The following is a 19,909-nucleotide window of genomic DNA, read 5'->3' as shown; positions in this document are numbered from 1 at the left end:
GTGAAGGTCGCTGCAGCAGTGGCCGCGCTCCCACACAGCAGGGAGGGAGATGAGGAGGAGGAGGGGCTAGTAGCAATACAAGGGAGGATGGCAACTAATTGGGCAGGAGCAGGGCAGCGGCAGTGGAACGAGCAGGAGCAGAGTGGAGGTCCGCAGTGGCAAGAGTGGGCCCCTCGAGGGGGACGAGGTGGGTACAGGGGCCGAAGAGGAGGTGGACAAGGGTATGGGGGAATGGGAGGAAACGGATGGCAGGGTCCCAGAGGTGCGCAAGGGAGTTGTTGGAACTGCAGGAGGTGGGGACACTATTCCAGGGAGTGCAGAAGTAGACCAAACAACGGATTCCCAGAGGTAGAACATTATGGCCATCCTCATCCGGGGAGCCCATATGGTCTCCCAATGGGACAACAACAGAGGGACCCAGGGCAGGGGTACGCTGAGCAATGCCAGGGACACCAATACAGGACACAGAATCATCCACAGAACAATGACACTATGCACTACACCCCAGGCAACCCTTTCGCGACAACAGCAAATGGAGCCCCAGCACCAGCCCCCTATAGTGGCGTGTCAGTGGTTTCAGGGAGTGTGTTCAACCAGGGGGGGGGCAATGAGACACCCTGCATAGGACAGCCCACAGAGAACACGTGCGTGTCCTGTTCTATCTACCACCTACGATGCAGCAGAGGAACCATTGGTAATGGCGCAGATAGGAGACAAGCAGTTCATATTCATGGTGGATTCGGGAGCGGAGAAATCATGTATTAGGGAGGGCCGGTTTCCGTTATCTAACCGGAAGTTAGAGACGCAGGGGTTCTCTGGGGCTGTAATTGAAGTTCCTTACACAGAAGCTTTGGATGTCACAGTGGGGGGTAAAACTGTAAAAACACCCTTACTGTATTATGAACATTCGCCAATAAATTTGCTAGGGAGGGACCTTCTTAGCAAACTCAACATGACAATATCATTCACTGAAAGAGGTATAGTGTGTTCAACACCAGGAATATGCCCATTACGTGTAATGTTGGTAGTACAGGCTCAAACAACTGCACCGGAAATAAGTGGCCTGCCAGTGGACGAGAGAATGGCCCACGTAGTTCCTGAGCTGAAAAAGATGGATTGGAGAATACCCGCGGAGTTCCTCTTCCGCCCAATAGTGCACCCAGACATAGCACCAGGATCAGTGGTATCATTAGACTTGCATTCTGTACAGGTATCCGCGAAAAGGATCGCTGTGATTGGAATGGACATAGACGGGTGTGAATGGCGCACAGTACTGTGCATCAATGCCGACATTGCCCTGCAAGACTTAACTGATGAAGATCTCTTTTCCGATTTAGAAAGTGATGGCGAAATAATAATGGAAATAGCAATGCCCTGTGACATTTTGATTCAGGCAATACAAGTTCCTGTCCAGTTGATGGCAGTGGTGGGAGCACCACCGTCATTTTTTGATGATGACATGCGACTGGTGCCAAACAACTTGTGGACAACAGGCCCCCATGATGTAGGGTTGTTGCATGGAGTAACACCAGTGATAATAAAGCTCAAACAAGGGGCGATTCTACCCCGAGTGAAACAATATCCATTGTCCCGCGAAGCTGAGGAAGGGATAAAAGAGACAATAACTGCATTGCTAGCACAAGGGATAATAGTGCCTTCAAACTCCCCATGTAACACATGTATCTACCCGATCAAAAAAAGCAAAGGGAGGGGCTTGGAGGATGATCCAGGATTTACGCCCCCTAAATGATGTCATACAGAAAGAGTTCCCTTTGGTCCCGAACCCTGCGTCAATATTATGCAGTATCCCAAAAACGGCATCACATTTCACAGTGGTCGATTTGAAAAACGCATTCTTCTCCATCCCCTTGGCAGAAGAAAGCAGATACCTGACAGCATTTACACTAGGGGGAAAGAGATTGAACATTGCAGATTACCACAGGGATACTGTGAGAGCCCAAGCATATTCAACCGCATACTACACGAAGACTTAGGTAACTTATCAGTTGAAAGCACAATCATTCAGTACGTAGACGATTTGCTCGTCTGCGCACAGAATGAAGAAACATGCAGAAAAGATTTGGTAACACTCCTGTCCCTGCTGGTAAATAAGGGGTACAAAGTGGACAAGGAAAAGCTACAATACTGTCAGAAAGAAGTCCTGTACTTGGGACAGCTAATATCAAAAGACGGAAAAAGAATAATCCCTGACAGGGTAGAAGCAATAAGATCAGTAAGAGAACCCACAACAGTGAAGGACATGCAGAAATTCTTGGGAATGTGTAACTATTGCAGAGCATGGATATTAGATTATGCAGCCTACACCAGACCCTTACTGCAAGCACTCAAGGAGGCACAACAAGAGAACAGGAAAATAGAATGGTCAGAAGAAATGAGCGCCTCATTCAAGTCGCTAAAAGAGTTGATTTCGAGTGCTCCAGTACTCGCCAATCCTGATTATGAACGCAAATTCTACCTGTTCTCACACTGCAAGGGGACACTCATGACAGCTGTACTGACACAAAAGACTTCCCTACGACACAAACCTTTGGCTTACTATAGTGGCACTTTGGATGCAGTGATGCAAGGACATTTCGCGTGCGAGCAATCACTCGCTGCAGCCGCGTTCGCAATTGAGAAAAGCGCCACAATAGTAATGGGATGCCCTGTCACATTGTTTGTGGAGCACTCATTATTTGCAATACTTGAGAGATCAAAGAGTACACTGACCACACAGCGAGCAACTGCCTATGAAATAATATTGTCCAACGCCAATATCCATGTGTACGATGCAGGACAGTGAATCCGGCAACATTCATTACAGAAGCATGCACACTGGAGGACATGCAGGAACACGATTGTGCGACTTACACAGGAGAAAGAGGGGAGGACACAGTGGTGTGCGAAAATGCCCTGAGCGAGGGGGAGGTGTACTTTGTGGACGGGTCAGCATCGATTGACATGGACACGGGAGAGAAACATGTGGGATTGGCAGTGGTGAGATTAGAAGAAGGTGAGTATGAGACACTAGTGCAGTACCACCTCCCATCACATTTCTCAGCACAAGCAGCAGAACTCATTGCCCTAATAGAAGCATTACATGCAGCTAAAGGTTGTGCAGTAACAATATACACAGATTCAGCTTACATGACGACAACAGTACATGGAGGTCTAGCAAGATGGGGGCGGAGGGGGTTTCAAAGAGCAGATGGGACTCCAGTGCAACATTCAGAATTGCTGAAGAAGTTAATTGAGGCCCTACGAGATCCCACAGTGGTAGCAATAGTGAAGTGCCAAGCACATACGTCCAACACAGACGTTGTGTCTTTGGGAAACGCGGCAGCAGACACTGCTGTCAAGGAAGCTTCGTACTTTGAAAAACATGAAACAGGTGAGTACATGCTGCAGCACAAGACAAACGAAGGGCTCTCAGAAGGATACAATGCAATGCCCATATCACAAATACTAGAGCTACAGGAAGGAGCAAGTGGCGATGAAGAGATGATGTGGGTAAAACGAGGGTGCAGCCAATCAGCAACAGACTTATTATGGCGACAAAATAACTCAGGAAAAGTGGTAATGCCAGTAAAACTATTAGAAATAGCGTTTCAACAATTACACTTTCCAGCACACAACACCAAACAACACATTGCAGCAGAGATACAAGAAGAGTGGTTCGTGCCCTGTCTCCAGGAGCACATATCAAGATTGACAATAGAGTGCACAACGTGCCAGATATACAACTCTGGAATGACATTACGTACACTCAGGGGAACAATTCCAAAACCGATAGGGCCATTCAGAGAACTACATATTGACTACGCAGACATGGGGGAAAGGTGTAATGGGGCACGCTACATGATTGTGGTTGTATGCCCATTTTCTAGATGGGTGGAAGCAGGCCCATGTGCACGACCTGATGCTAAAAGCGCTGCAAAGTTCCTAGTAAGGGAAGTATTTCCGCGCTGGGGAATTTGTGACATAATTCGCTCAGACAACGGCACTCACTTCGTGAACGAGCTCTTCAAAGAAGTGACATTATTGGGAATAAAACATAAATTGTGCTCGATTTATCATCCTCAAAGTAATGGCGTGGTAGAAAAGATGAACGGACTGTTAAAAGGGAGATTGTCGAAATTGTGCTTCTCATTAAAGAAGAACTGGATTTACTGTTTGCCCCTTGCGCTGTTTGAGCTGAGAAATCAGCCAAGCAAGGACCACCACTTGTCCCCGCACGAAATCGTGACAGGGAGACGAATGCACACAGCACACTCCCCACTGCGCCAACACTCAGACGCACACAGAAGTGCTGCAATATTGGGAGATGAGTTCACAGAATACTTGAAAAAGCTAACTAGGGCAGCGCGCGCAATATCAAAGCAGCTCTCACCACCCTTCACAAGGGAAGAAGGGAACACCACAAAGTCCCTTATGGAACCTGAAACACAGGTACAACTGATGCCGGGAGAGTTCATTTATGTCCGGAGCTTTGTGCACCGGTGGAATGCACCACAGTTCCACGAACCATACGAAGTGGTATTTTGCACCCCTACGGCTGTAAAAGTCAGGGGCCTCAAGTACTGGATACATTTGACGGATGTACGAAAGGCATATAATAGTGTGCAGGAAGAGGTGGATGAGGGGGCACAGACAACAGCAAACAATACTAATGAAAATAAGGAGTGAATGTGAACATGTTTGTGGACGAAATGTACCTGACTGATAAAGGTGTTAATGAGAACCATTATACTTGAGGTTATCTATACAGATGAAAAGATTGGAACAAAAAAAAAAAAGGAATTTATGTGTAAATAATAATGTGATCAAAATGTATAGTGTCTGCTCCCTTCTCTGTACACCCCAACCCCACTCCCCTACCCAATTCCATTCCCCTTCCATGATATCTTGGCACTGGTAGTGCCAACAAAATGTTTACATGCATGCACTTTTATATCTCAAACAGGAATTACCATGGCAACTAACGGGCAGCCTGCAACGGATAGATTTATTAGGTATGGAGAATTTTTAGCTGAGAGATGTAGATATTCGTATGAATGTGGATTGTCTGTATGCATTACATTATTTTTTACAATTATGTTTGGCCTGGTTACGTACTGGTTTATAGCGTTCATCTCTATCGAGATGAACGAGGGGGGAGGGATTAACGGGACTAATGTGACAAATGAAACAGCAGTTGTAAATACTAAAGAAGGTGATTTTTTAGTATGGGATGGAACTAAACTTGTATGGGGATATTATACGACACCATCCAATGCTGCTATCTCGCATAATGAAGGTCTGCAGGTAAAATGCAAAACAGCACAATTTCCCCGCCAAAAGTATCCAATTACAATGCCCGCAGTCTAAATGATCGCAACCCCTCTGCTATATCCTGGTTATATAACACCCCCACCAGCCGGCCCGCTCCCGTAAACAAAAACACACTGCTAGATAGCATAAAGGAAGAAAATGAAGAAATGACAGCGAGATATGAAATATTATATGATGATTGGGCAAAGGGGGGCGAGAAGGAGAAAGGGGGGCCCACATTGTCCATAGCCCATGAAGCTGGGAAATACCTTAGAAAAAGAAATAACAGACAGAAAAGGGAGGCGGGGAGGAGGAAGTATGATGAGTATTATGGGTTAGGATTAGACAAAATGGAAGACCCACGACACCCCCACCAGACAAATAAATGGTATGCGGATATGAGTGCAACGGCTAAGCAAACAACAAATGAGAGCGGTTATGTCTGCTCCCTCATTCCCCATGCTTCAGGTACACCCAAAGCATTGTTACCCAAAGAGTTGCCTATTGTCGATGCCCAGTGTCTCCTTCATCTCACGTTGTGCAGAATTAAGAACACCTTCCAGGCACATGAAGTAACTTTTAGAATGCTGCAGAACGAGAAAACCTGTTATCCAAAGACAGTAGGAGTGGTATGTCTGGAAGAGCCATTTTTTATAATACAAGGGACACTTTTTTCAGACAACAAGTGGAAGGGCGAAGAAATAATGTGCAAGGCTGAAGCACTGAGGGGTGTGGCACCAGAGAAACTACAATGGATAGAAGAAACATGCACACCAGTATGGAAGGAACACATCTCAAAACTGACTTGGGTGACAGCCATTGAAAAACCCTTCAACCTACAGAAGGAAATAAACTATGAACTGTGTTTTAAGGGAGACGGGAAAACCTCCATGGGGGCAAACAAGAACTGTAACAAGACTCTCACCATCCCAGATCTGAGGAAAGGGACAGCGGCCCTAATGGACACCTATTGGGTATGTGGCAACCAGACATACCTGCACCTCCCACAATCATGGAGTGGCAGCTGCTCATTGGCCACCCTACACTCCGCACTAATGGTAATCCTGGAAAGCCACATTGATGAGAGCAAGAAGACGCGAGGAACCATCCAACAGAGTGCGGCCCAGCCAACTGCAGAATCACAATTATATGTCCTGTCTTCCGGGAACAAGGAAGGGGTGCTGTCCCGAAACAAACGATCATCGAACTATATATCAAAGGCATCGTCGGAATTGCTGGCACAGATCCCGGATAGATATCGATTATTCAGCTCTGCAGAAACGTTCTTCGCCTGACTCATCCCAAGTATCCAGGCGCGAGCAAATGCAAAGTGGCTCCAAATCAGACGTTGGGAGCTGATCCAGCTGGCAAATGACACTGAAGAAGGGTTTAATATAATAAAAGTGGAACTGAGAGCACTACGGCTAATGACCATGCAAAACAGGTATGTCTTGGACCTGTTGACAGCGATGGACGGAGGTGTTTGCCGAAAAATCGGAAGTGCCTGCTGCACTTTCGTACCTTCCGAAGACGCAGACATCGGCTCCCTATCCCATGTGATCGAGGCAGTACATAACCTAGGAGAAAGAATGAGAATGGAAGGTGGAGCAGAAGAAAGCACGTGGTTCGACAATATCTTCTCCTGGGTTCCATCGTTGCTGGGAATGACAGTGAAATTCTTGATGCCGGCTGTAGTGTTCCTCCTTTTAATTTTTTGCCTGTGCCAGGTGGGTCTTCGATGTTGTGCTAGCGCAGTGCCGAATGGTGCAATGATGATGGTGACAATGGGCAACACCCGCGGTACAATACAAGCTATGCAGGAAGTACAGGTACAAACAGGAACGGATGACACGCCGAGATATCAGCTAGTGCCTAGGTACCACGACAAGGATATAGTAGATAAATTGTGGCATACTACCATTAAAGAGCCCCGTATACTGGAATGGTACGAGGAGGTGTGGGTGGACTTGGAAGGGGAGAGCGGATGTATATACCTGACTTGTACCCCAGATGAATATGCTAGGAGAGGTGAGAGACTGAGAGGGGTGTGCAGAGCATGGATGCCCATAAAAGGCACACCTGCATGGGATGATGCAATAATTGACGAGGAAGAGTGCAGGAGATTGGAGGATTGGTCCAAAAGACACCCCCTTGCATCCTCTCCCCCGGTGAGGGCCATGGCTCGTCAGGGGTCCCCTCACTACCACCAGGGCCCAGGTGGTGGATGGGTCACCTGCCAAAGACATTGACCAAACCTGCTGAATTAAGCTAGGCCTCGGAAACCATTTTGTCTAATGAAGGTGGTTTGAGCCCTGCGCACCGCAGCGCGGCCCCCACCCTTGGAGAGTTTCAATTATCCTTGTGGCCACAGCTCTCTGGCAGATCCGCTGAGAGCCCGTTCCCACGAACAAGACGGACATGAGCTAGTGTTAGATACCAACACTGTAACATTTCACCTTCCGCAGTGTATCCCTGTTCCCAGCATGACCCGGCCAGCAGGGCCTGGGTGGAAAAAGAACTGTAAAATGATCCTCTGACAAAAGCAAAGTTCCCAAATACTAATGAGAAAACCACCTGTGATGAAAGCGTTCTCTCCACAACCTCTCTGACTAAAAAACCTGTAAAATGTATAAGCATGGCAGAATGTGTGCTCATATGACATTAAGAATGAAGCACCCACATCCCCGCAGTTATGCGCAAATAGTAAAAGCGTCCCGGGGGTTTTCGTGTTATGTGTTTCGTTGAAAAGATTGCACCCCACGGTCCCGCGCCATAACCGAACTAATGCTGCTAGAGTGCAAAGAAAGACAAATGCAACCATATTGAGGGCTCGTGTAAAGGGAAGCACGAAAATGCACCATATGTGTGCTCAAGCCCACTATGTGCCACTGCCGTCAGTCTCATTGGCGGGTTGTTTCTGTGTGCTCCACCAACCTTACTACTACCTCACTTACCGCGAATGTATAAGCATATAACAAAATGTTGTAGTTGTTAAAAACTTAGTGTACAAGTAATGTGCTCGAATTGGCCATATGAATGGCACTAGCAATGTCAAAACGTGAGCTTTGGAAAGACTCAATGAGTATTGTATATTATTTGAATGTTTATGCTTCTTCCACCTAAAGTCGGCAACAAACAAGGAAAATACCTTTGTGAGCACATGCAAGGCCATTCCCCCTTTCCTCCCAGTGAAGCCTGCCAGACGAAAAAGCAGAGGCCTGTGCCGCGCTGCTCCACCTCCCCCAACTCGGCTGGAGCCGTTTCAAAGATTTGTAGTTCCCCCGCAGCACCCAAGGCCGCGGCCTGCCACCTGTATTATTTACAACCCAGCAGTAAACCCCGGCCTGAAAACACAAATCCAGAGGCGCCCTTTCTTAGGCTCCACGACCCACTGGCTCACCTTAGGTTAATGGCCCCTGTAAAATTAGGACACCTAATATTATGGCAACATTACAGCAACACATCCATAATGGCTTCTAACAAGACATGATGACATGGACCGCCTGTCCCATGCCCCGAGACCCAACCCCATGACCTACGATACCGGCTCAACAGGACGATGGTAACCATGTATTGATGAATCGCCAACAGACCCCACTCTAGGTGCATTCCTCCTGTGTTGCATTAACCTGTAGAATAACCTATTGGAAGATTTACCAGGGAAGATAATATTGCAAATGGTTGAATGACTGCGGTGTGCGTGGCCCTAGGGCAGAAAGTCAGGAAAGACATTCATCTCTGACACTGGCCACAGTTGGCACAACAACACCGCCCGGATGAACCCAGCTGACCTGCCAGGCCCAGCCCAACCCACGAGGGTAACCAGTGACGTCCTCCAGCCGCGGCAAACCACATCGCAGCAGCACCTATAGCTAGTCGTCGCCACCCAATCCCCACGAACTTGTGCCCCCTATAGTATGTAGGTTCTTATGACGTTTTTTGTAAATATATATGCCTGTCTTTGCTATTGTCAGACAGAGCGCTCTCGGAGTTTGCAAAGTCCTTTGCATGTCCTATTTTGATTGATAAACTCCCATTTACGCTCACCCGCACTTTGTCTTGGCCTTATTCCCATCCTGGGAGAGTCCATTATTGTCTCTCATTGTGGGGAGGATCGTGCTAGCTGGGGACGCTCGCCTTCACCCCTTTGGCTTTCTGCAAGCACTACTGTTTGAATGCCGGCTCTAGGTCAGACGCGGCTTTCGGACAGGCAGTTCTTAGAAACCTGTTTGCTTAAGGAGGGTCTCCTCTCCTCCCGGGGGCTACACTCAGTTGTAATTGCCCATGCAGTATGGAGGAAAGGGGACTGGACGTAAGAGTAATTTTAAGTTACTCACCGTAGTGACTAACGTACCCTTAGTCCCCTTTCCTCCGTACGTCCCACCATCCTTCCCCCCTAATAAAACTAGTGTCATTAGGCAATGGCCCTCATACCGAAGTTGGTGGTAGTCATGGCGCTATTTGCGCCATGACTGCCACCAATAACGGGTCCGGCACCGGTATAGTTCAATGGGGATTTACCAGTGTAGTGTGACCTTTGCGGGACCGGTAAGTCCCCATTGAAAATACCATTCCCCATAGGGCTCAATGGGAATGGGGAGGGTGCAAATAACGGGCTAGCGAATGTCAAGCCCGTTATTTGCGCCCTGGTCCCTTAACGGGTCCCGTCCACAACGGCTGGTCAGACCAGCCGTTACTGGTGGGACCCGCTAAGGGATCTTGTAGTAGGGCGGTAAGGGATTACCGGCACCGGTCTCCTTACCGGTGCCCGGTATCCCTTACCGCCTACCTTGGAATGACCCCCAATGTTAATCTATTGTCGTTGCGTCTATGGGGACTGAGGTGTGGCGCTGGAGGATGGAGTCAGGGCAGAGCATGCTCCCAGAGCCGCACCCTCACGCGCCTCTAAATTTAGTTTTGAAGAAGGTTTTTTCTGGTGAAAAGGTTCTGTCTTCCGTCCCTTGGAAGGGACACCCATGCAGTATGGAGGAAAGGGGACTAAGGACCTTAGTCACTGCGGTGAGTAATTTATAATTTTTGACCACAGGGGTGGAGCGTTAGGAAAGTGAGGTATGGACTCTACGGACTACATTTCTCAAGTAAGTTGAACTTGCTCCTCTTTGATATCTCCCTATTCCCTTTTCCAGTTCATCCCAAGCGCTTGGCAATGTGTGTTGTAGAATAAGCTTGTTTGTAACACAGTTTACGATTCTTGCATTGTCCGTTGATATCACGGCATGGAAATACATAAATTATTTTAGTTTTGAAGTTGATTGATTGACTTTATTTCAGCAAAGTTTGCAATAAAGGTTTAAAAAAAATGCAATGAATATGTGGACAATCGGCTAAGTTGATTAAAATAAATCCACTAAAGCTGGACTAGTTATATACACAAATTGACCTAGTCTATGCACACGAAGACAAATTACAGTAAAAATGGATCATCAGTATTTAAATTACGACATTGGCCAGGACCAATTAAAGTGCAAAATGTTCAGTTTACCCAGCCACAAGAGCCACCAAAGTCACGCAGATGATGGGCCATAGATATGTACAAGTGCCATAAGTGTTGCACAAAGACAATAAAATATATTTAACATCGAACAACAGCATTACAAAGTAGAGTAGATCAGCATAGATTAGAAGTACAGGGTAAATCAGCGGCATCAAGCAGCTTGCTTCTTCTTTTCTAGTGCTGAAGTTATATGGAGAATATAGGGGCTATGGGGCCTCATTAAAAGTACGGTGGTGCTGTATAAAAATGTGTTAACAGAGTAATAACTCTGTTACTGCTGCAGTACTGCACCACCGTACTACAATTTCGGCAGCAAAGAGAAAAATATACCTCCAGGAAAGAGCTGAAGGTAAATCTGCCACTTTACCGCTGAAAATCTCCAAAATATGCAGATTTACCACCAGTTTTAATTCTGCCAAAATCCACAATGAGTCTTCTGGACTCCAATAACTAACGCTGCCTACCACCACTTGTAACCCATTGGTAAATCCGCCTAAGTGGCGTTGACAGTAAATCCATTTAGTGGTATTTCGACAGATTTACTGCCAAAATTCCACCAAACTTGTAATGAGGCCCATGGTACTTCTTTTGTGAACTCATTTCACTTGTCGAAATTGGTCGAAATACTTTTGATTAACTGCATTGTCTAGTAAATGGGATGAAAATATTTAGAAGTTACAAATAAAGATATGTAGTTATACCTTTCAACCAACGTTAAGCACGATATTTACCACACTATCAAAATGAATGTTGGCATCAAATTTAGCATGCAAATGTGCCTTATGAGCTACCTTGATGAACAGCATGTCATTAAACCATTTCGGCCTCCCTCACAATTACATGGGATGTTTATTTGTTTCATCCCTTATATCCTCATTTTTTAACACCTCTCCTTCTACCCCCTAAGGATTTCAGAATGGGGATTGGAATAACCATGATTGAGATGAACGTGGGGAACGTGAAAGATGTAGATCGGAGGGGCTTCGACTTGACAACTCCATATAGGATATTCAGGTAAGGGCATTGATTGGTCGCAAACAGATGATCTAGTAATATCTTCAATCTATTCATATCCTCTGCAACCTAAACTAGAGGTGTTTATAATTGAAACAGTTTAAGGCAGCCCATTCACAGTATCTCCACCTGAATCAGTGCAGAGCAAGCTAATGTTGTACTTTTTGCTGTGTGGATAATCTGTAAAACGTGGACAGTGGAGTAAGTGTTGTGATCTGTAATTTCTACTTCCTTGGGGTGGGAAGGCAAAGGATGAGGGACACAATTGTCTGTTGCTTTGGGAAAGTTATATATTTTAGGATAGAGTTGAGTATTAACATGCATGATTTAGGAGCCATGTGCCAATGCATCTATCCGTAGACTGGCACAGTGGCATAACAGAAAGGCCAGTGGGATCAGCCCTATCTAATGGATCGTCCCATATCTAATGCTGCATCCCTTTGGCTATCCCGCTGAAAGAACTAGGACTTCTCCCAGTCCAAGGACCCTTAAAACATGTCTTTTTACACCATATTCAACCTATCTCAAAAGCCATCTTGACCTTGAAGCCACTAACTGGGGAATGTGAGGCAACATATTTACCATAACGTTCAGTATAACATAACATTGAACATAACGCATAAGATCCTATGCTAACATAACAGGAGTACCAAACTACTCCGCTCTACTAAGATGTGTTGAGTGTCTGGATGTGAAAATTCCCAGTTTAGAGGGAGTCCAATTTTACTGATTTACAGTACAAAGGTTCTCCATCAAATTGAAAATAATTTAAATCTAACAATACGTCATCATTTGTGCAAATTGAGGCTGTGGAAAGACAACAGGATTTCAGGGCTATGTCAGAAGACTTCAGGAGGGATGCTTTTTTGAACTCGGGAAATTCCTAATGATTTTAATTTCTAAGCATTTTTGCAGTGCATGCGTAATGACTTCTTGTTCTACAAAATGTCACTCCCGCTCCTCCTCTAGAAGCCAGTGCAACCCATGCTAATTCCACATACCACACACTCCCAGTGCTAATTTTACCACAACCCAAAACTTTAGTCTGGGAGAAGCTTTGCAGCCTTTTGTGTAGCTGAGGTGCCTTCTGTGCCCTGTACAAGTGGGGTCATAAACAGCAATTCCACGTTCTCTCTTTGTGGATCACGTGATTGAAGTCCCTATAACAGGGCCGTCTTCTCGCTCTATAGTCGCCTCTCTTGTGATTTGCAATTGCCTTGTAATATTATTAGTGAAATATCCATCAGTTATCTGAACCCATCCAAAATCCTACACATGCCTACACATGCCTACACTGCCCCTTCTCACACGTTAAAGCTACACTGTCCCTTCTCGCACGTTAAAGCTACAGTGTCCCTTCTCACACTTTAAAGCTACAATGGGCCTCATTACGAACCTGGCGTTAAGGGTTTAACGGCGCCGTAAAAGGTGTCGGCGCCGTTAAACCCTTAACGCCTGATTATGAGGTCCCTTCGCGGGACCCGACCTTAACGGCTGGTTTTACCAGTCGTTAAAGTAGGGTGCCACAAAGGGACCTGGGTGCTAAGTACGATGCCGCAATTTGCGGCACCGTACTTAGCGCCTTCCCCATTCCCACTGAGCCCTATGCGGTAAAAATGGGAATGGGGAAGGGCCCATGGTGAATGGGGAATTACCGCCCCGCCAACCTTGGAATGGGGCGGTAATTCCGCCATTCACCATGGCGGACCCCGGCATGGACAATGGTGCCAATAGCACCATGGTTTAGCGCCGGGGTCGTAATGAGGCCCAATGTCTCTTCTCATACTCTAAAGCTACAGCAGCACTTACCATGCAAGGACCTGGCAATTCAGTGCCATTAGAGTTCACTTGCCCCGTGGCAAATGTTCCCTCCCTGTGTAACGGTTTATTGAGAAGCCACCCTCAACAACAGAGGGAGTTCCTTCCCTCCACACTGAAAGTGGTTATGCAACAAACTGTTTAACAGATTCTTTTTTTCAGCCCTATCTCAGACAAATATCATGCCCCTTTGATCCATCTCCCCTGAGCTAACAATGAGCCAAGAACTAGGCTGCTGTACAGGAAGTATATTGGTATTTATTATAAGTAATAACACCTCTTTATCTGTGGCACAACACAATCAACTTCTCTCAGCATAAACAAAATCACAAAAGTGGGTTAAAAAGAACATCAGCACAGTTTTTCCTTTTCTGTAAATTTCACTTCACAAAATAATGGCACTGATCAATAAAGAAGGCACTTATGTGATGTTGTGCGATTTAGATTTTCCTGCAGACTTAAAAGGCTAGCACTAGGATTTCAAGATTGGTTTAAATACATATGGCAATTATGATTTCGCCCACACTCTTGGTTTAAATTAAACTCAGGGTGATTTAGCGGTTTGTTTTTCAGACCCACCTTGCTTTGGTGTATGTTGGGATGTCAGACATACAAATTGGAATGATTAGGGGAATTTTGGATTTCAGACCCCCCTTACTTGAAAGGCCAGTTTTGGGGAAGCTGGATAAAAAGGTTGGATTGATTTAAGAACAAAAACACCCCTCTTCCTTAAAGAAGTCGGGGTCAGCTGGACAACAAGGATTACCCAATAAAATGATAGTTAAGAGTGGGTTTGCTACCATAAATTGCGCACACAAACAATTGTTAAAGCTAATTGAGCAATTTAATGTAAATCAACACAGCTGACACGTGTTCCGAGCAACGACGCTCTTCTTCCAAGGCTTATAGGGGCTTGAATCAAAACACTAATGCTAAAGAATTATGCAATTAAGGAAATCAAAAAGTGCAAGGTGCGTTCACCGGCTCCACTATATGGTTGCAATTGCAATTAAACGTGGCATTTCCGCACGTAGTGAATGGAACAGGAGCCTCGAGGAAACGCCTTAAGGTTCAGGAAAGCCAGCTGCATCTCAGGACACTCTGGAAAGATAGGTCAGGGGTCTGGTCACTCCACTCTCCAAGATGGCCTCCCGCTCTCCACCATAGGACTCTGTCAGCTTTGAGGCCTTCTTAGAAATAGACAGCTCCACCCAGATGCACTCTCAGCAATCTCCTCTGGTGTCTCCTTACAGCTGTCAGATGGTAAGTTTCAGCAACCTTCCTGATGGTCTGTCTCTTCTCTCTGTCCTCCTGTCTTTCTCCTTTTTCTGTCCCTCTGTCCTAGTGTAGTCCATAGCAGCGATGACACTACCAATTTTACAATCTTGGGTAAGTACCCTGCAATAATCCCTGCCACTAGGATTGGACAGTTAACCTTCTCTCTCTCCTCCAATACCCAGCCTTCAAGTCAGGATTGGTTTAGGAGTCTGGAGCAACATATGGCCATTCCCATTTGCCGTCATCCTTTGTTCTCCTTTCAACTTTTTGGCAAAAAACTAGTTATGTATCACAACTTCATAATTTTACTAGCAACTGCCAGACTAAACATATTTTCTGATAAGCCGAGCACCAAATCTGTATCATGTAGCACAGCCATAGGGCACCTTTCTGCCGTTTCCATTAACAGCACAACAGTTATGAAGATGCAAGTTATTAAGCATATCCCTAACTTCAATTTACACCTGCTCACCAACTCTCACTTTTGGAACATGTTCTGATCAGCCAGAAACCTAGTTTAACTGGCCCTTACAGTTCCCAGAGTCACAGAAAGATGAATTTTATATCCCCAAAATCACCTGGAAATTACATTAAAAATGGTACATAGATGAAATCCATCCGCCTTATGATGGCTGAGAAAAAGGCCTAAATGATAATAGCCCTTTAAAATAGATTGTGAATGTTCATGTGGGACAAAGGTTCCTGCTCCTGCTTCTGGCCATTTATTTTCACTGGGTCAGCCTGTACCTTTATCAGTCTCTTTTGTGTTGGAAGCTTTCACTTTGAAGTGGGTGCCCCCATTTTCAACCATATTAGTCGTGCTCTGGCCAAGCATGACTTTTCTTGAAGTCCCTGCTTCCAGAGCCAACACGTCTGGAGAACCCTGCATTTCGACACCTTTAGCAGGGCATTTTTATTGCGGTGGTCATTAGATAGGCTATTTGACATCCAGGCTGCAAGTTGGAGATGTCCTTGTGAAGTTTTTCCCACAGCCAGCAAAAGGATCTGCCTTGGGCTGACATTTTTTTCATGACGATGAAGGGGCTCTTCAAATGTTACTGGAGTTTTGTGGGTGAAACATAATATACATTGCTCTTTGTCAACCCACATTTCATGTTTTGTTTTCCTGACATTTTTCTGTGAGCAGTGATATTTTTTACGCTTTTACTTTTTCAAAAACCGTTTTATTTGCAGACAAATGTGCAGTCCGTTTTAGGTTTCAATGTTTAAAAATCCTGTTTTCCATGTGACAGGGATCTTTGATTCCTCCTCCTTTTGTAAATTAAAATGCTGCTTATCCATTGGTAACGACAGATAGTACCTTTCCACATGGCTTTTTACTTTTACTTGAAAAACAAAAACAAATGCCAACCCGTTTTTGTTTCAGTGTTTAAAATCCTGCCATTCATGTGAAAGGGACTTCTCTTTGGGGCCTTTAAATGCACTCCACACCTGCTTACCTCTTATGTCCTCTGTTCCACATCCTGTTGGTTTCTTGTGATGTCTTTTAAGTGACACATATTTGTCATTTGCCCCCATGGCCCATTTGTAACACCAATTTGATATAACTGCTTCACTCTTTTGCCATCAGACCTGTGGCCTATTTGTTTCAATTCTTCCCGTGCCAAGTTGCGTCTTGTGAAATCTTTGCCCGCTCCTTGCTTGTTCATTTTGCTGTCGGTGCCTAATCCCTACTTGCCTGCCATCGTATTAGTGCCCCTTCACTTCAAAGAACTGTGCCTTTGGGCTCCATGAGCAGTGCTGAGCTACCCCAGTCTCTGCCCACTGGATACTTGCTTACGTTTGGTTAACTGTATTCCAGAACACGTTTTTCTAAAATAATTGCATATTGCTGCCTCTTTTCGATACAAGTGCATGCTTGCTCCCGCTCAAGTTTCACATATTTGGTAAGTTTGTTGATTCAGAGCTTCATAAAAGTGTTTATGCATGTAGATATGTATTTAGTTATTCTGCACATCTTCTATTGGACTGTGTGTGTTCAGGTCTGGGCTAAAGATTAATTCTTCCTACGAAAGAGTGCAAAGTACGTCAACAGTGAAATCTTAGATATCTAACAATAACAACCTGTGTTTTACTTATCACGAAGCAGCAGGCTATTCTGGCAGAACCTGCAGGCAAGTGTGTCGCCTCTTTACTTCTCACCATCCGCATGTTTGTGTTTCCAGGCTGGTCAGACAGAATACAAGACCCTCATGCACATTCCTCGCAACTCTTCCTCAATCCTGCTGCAGCATTTGAAGCGACCAGGCTGTGTTGATTAAAGCAGGCAGTAATCTGTAAGATACGATTGCGTGGTACTAGGGCAAAAATAGGTTAATCTCCACCAAAACAACATTGGGAAAATCCTTCCTTTAAAACAGAGTTGGTATTGTTGGTCTATAAAACAATCTGGCAGTTAGTATCTGCATAAGCAGTCATGGTGTCCTTTTGATAAGGTGAAACTAGTATTGGTCAGATCACTGCTGGAACTGCAAGTCCTGCGCTCAGCGGTATTTGGGGTTGCGACATTACCAGCACTACCTCTCTTTCTACAATTGCTTCTTTGCTTCCAGGTGTTATTTTACACCTCCCCCACACACCTGTCCTGCTTTGTTTCATTTCCACATATATTCTTCGGGGAGCTGCTCGAGGGAGGGAAGTGGGATAGCAGGGAGGGTAGAGTTATTATTCCAGAACTGGAAAATAATGGCGAAAATCCAAAAAAATGCGTCTGATTCAGAAAAACGAAGCAGAACTTACATCCATTTTAAAGGTGAAATTTCTGCACAACTAAAATGCTCCTAATTCACAAATGGGACTAGATGTTTCAATGGCTGACGCTTCTCTGAATCTTTGAAAATCAGCCACAAAATGCAGCTAAGCTGTCATGTCACTTAGTACATATTGGGCCTCATTACACGGTATGCGGTAACCATGGCGCTGTTAGCGCCATGGCTGCCGCTGGTATTTTACTGTGTCTGCCTTGGTGGATGGCGGAATTACCGCCCTACTCCAAGGTGAGTGGGGGCGGTAATTCCCCATTCACCAAGGCACTTCCCCATTCCCATTTTTGCCCCCATAGAGCTGAATGGGAATGGGGAAGGAGCTAATTACAGTACCGCAAATTGCGGTACCGTAATTAGCACCAAGGTCCCTTTGCAGGCCCGTTCCTTAACGGCTGGTAAAACCAGCCGTTGAGGTCGGGTCCCGCAAAGGGACCTCGTAGTAAGCCGGTAAGGGTTTACCGGTACCGGTGCCCTTACCGGTACCGGTAAACCCTTACCGCATTCCGTGTAATGAGGCCCATTGTCTAGGACTGGACGCAGGGGTGTTGCTAGGTCTGGAAAAGATCCAGGTCTACTCTAATGTCGGTACTGTTGGGACTCGGGACTAGCTAGCAATTTGGTTGTAGCCCCTGATCTTCTATCTGGGGCTACAACCGAAAGACCTAAGGCTGTAGCCCCCTGACACTCCCCAGCAATGCCTCTCACTTGACGAATAAATGACAAATACAATACAATACATTGAGGGTTGTCATGTGAGGGGTCAGAAATGCGAGGCTGGACAACCAGGGGTAGTTTTCTCACAAGTTGCCATTTTATTTATATAAAAAGGAGATAGACTAACGCCTATATTTCCCTAACCTAACAACGATACCCCTACCTAACAAACTAATGCTAAAGAAAACTGACTGTGTCCAACAGTATCCGATCCTCATACTAACATACACAACTAAATTATTGAGGAGTTACATAAAAATATATGTATTCAAACTCAGCCATTAATCCTTATGACCAGAATGAATTCCCTTCTCCTGGATCAATTCAGGATTATTTGGAATAAAGTCCAATTTCAAGAACATTTTATTCAGTATCAAAGTTCCACTTAAAGTATGATAAAAACAAAGTCTTTTCCATTCAATATTTATACTTTCAGTGGACAAAGTAATTTTCTCACTTCCAAAGGTTTCTTCACAGCTCCAAACAATTAATAACTCTTCCATAATCCTTTGCCTGGTGAATCAAGTCTTTTTCCTTCAAAGGTCTGTTCAGGGATCAAATACAAATGTTCTTCTCTCCATAGGCCAATAACTTGTTAGCACATCATACTACTTCCTTATAGGAAATGGTTTGGTCAAGATGGCTCTTTTAAAAGAAACACTTCAGTCAAGATAGTTCAACACTCATAAGTTTATGAAACAGTTCGTCAAAGCAAGGTTGTGGATTTTAGACTTTTCTTTCCACCACAACCTTTTACCACAGCCACAGTACTTCATATCATCTTCTTCTTGGTCCACTCACCTGCCAGGATTAACTAACTGCTATTTGTCCCTTTCCTGCTTTACTCGCCTGCCAGGATAAAACTCCTACTACTACTACAACTTGTACTCTGTGGTAAGGCGTGTTCCAAACTATCCCCACTATAATCATTAAAAGGGAGATTTGAACCAGCAATTGCTTCTCTGATCAGCCTTTTTAACTTCTAAGAGAATTGGCTTGCATCTTCTTCCAAATGTGTACTCCACAAAAGTTGAGTGTTTGCCATAGGCAATGCAGGTTACAGTTGTCTCCCCCTTGGCTCCTTTTACAAGGAGGGCTTTCCTCCTGCAGTTGAATTATAGGTGAGAGACTTGTTAATTTCCCTGATTGTCAGCAAGAGGAACTGGGCTGAGGAAAATCCCCTGCACTCAACAACAGAGAAGTCAAACACTGTAACACCGTTAAACTGCTTTATTAGAGAGCTCTCATACAGGGGTTCAGCAAAGGACAATACAGCAATTCTACATGACTTCTTCCAGCGATCTCAAGCTTGTCAGCCCTTTTTGTTACTGTATGACGTCACAAAATAATGATACATCACCATGGAGGGAGATTGGTTAGTAGGGTCAACTATGTATAGGATATATTGGGTATTAGTTCAGGGATTGGATGAACATATCTGGTGGCTCCTCCTGCGACCACCCTCTAAATGTTG

General features: G+C 45.2%; 1 protein-coding gene across 11 annotated transcripts in view; it reads left to right on the top strand.

The window, feature by feature from the left end:
* The window catches only part of ARAP1 (ArfGAP with RhoGAP domain, ankyrin repeat and PH domain 1), a 2,533,956-nt gene that overhangs the window by 1,553,553 nt on the left and 960,494 nt on the right, over window positions 1-19,909 (top strand). For all 11 annotated transcript variants that reach the window (XM_069640265.1, XM_069640269.1, XM_069640271.1 and 8 more), the window contains one exon: window positions 11,733-11,839. In XM_069640265.1, coding sequence (XP_069496366.1) covers window positions 11,733-11,839 — 107 coding nt within the window. The remainder of the gene's footprint in view (window positions 1-11,732; window positions 11,840-19,909) is intronic.

This window comes from Ambystoma mexicanum, chromosome 7q (assembly GCF_040938575.1).
Source record: "Ambystoma mexicanum isolate Mex_15411 chromosome 7q, UKY_AmexF1_1, whole genome shotgun sequence".
Lineage (NCBI taxonomy): Eukaryota > Metazoa > Chordata > Amphibia > Caudata > Ambystomatidae > Ambystoma > Ambystoma mexicanum.
Note: the sequence above shows the minus strand (reverse complement) of the source record. Positions and strands in the feature narration are given on the sequence as shown.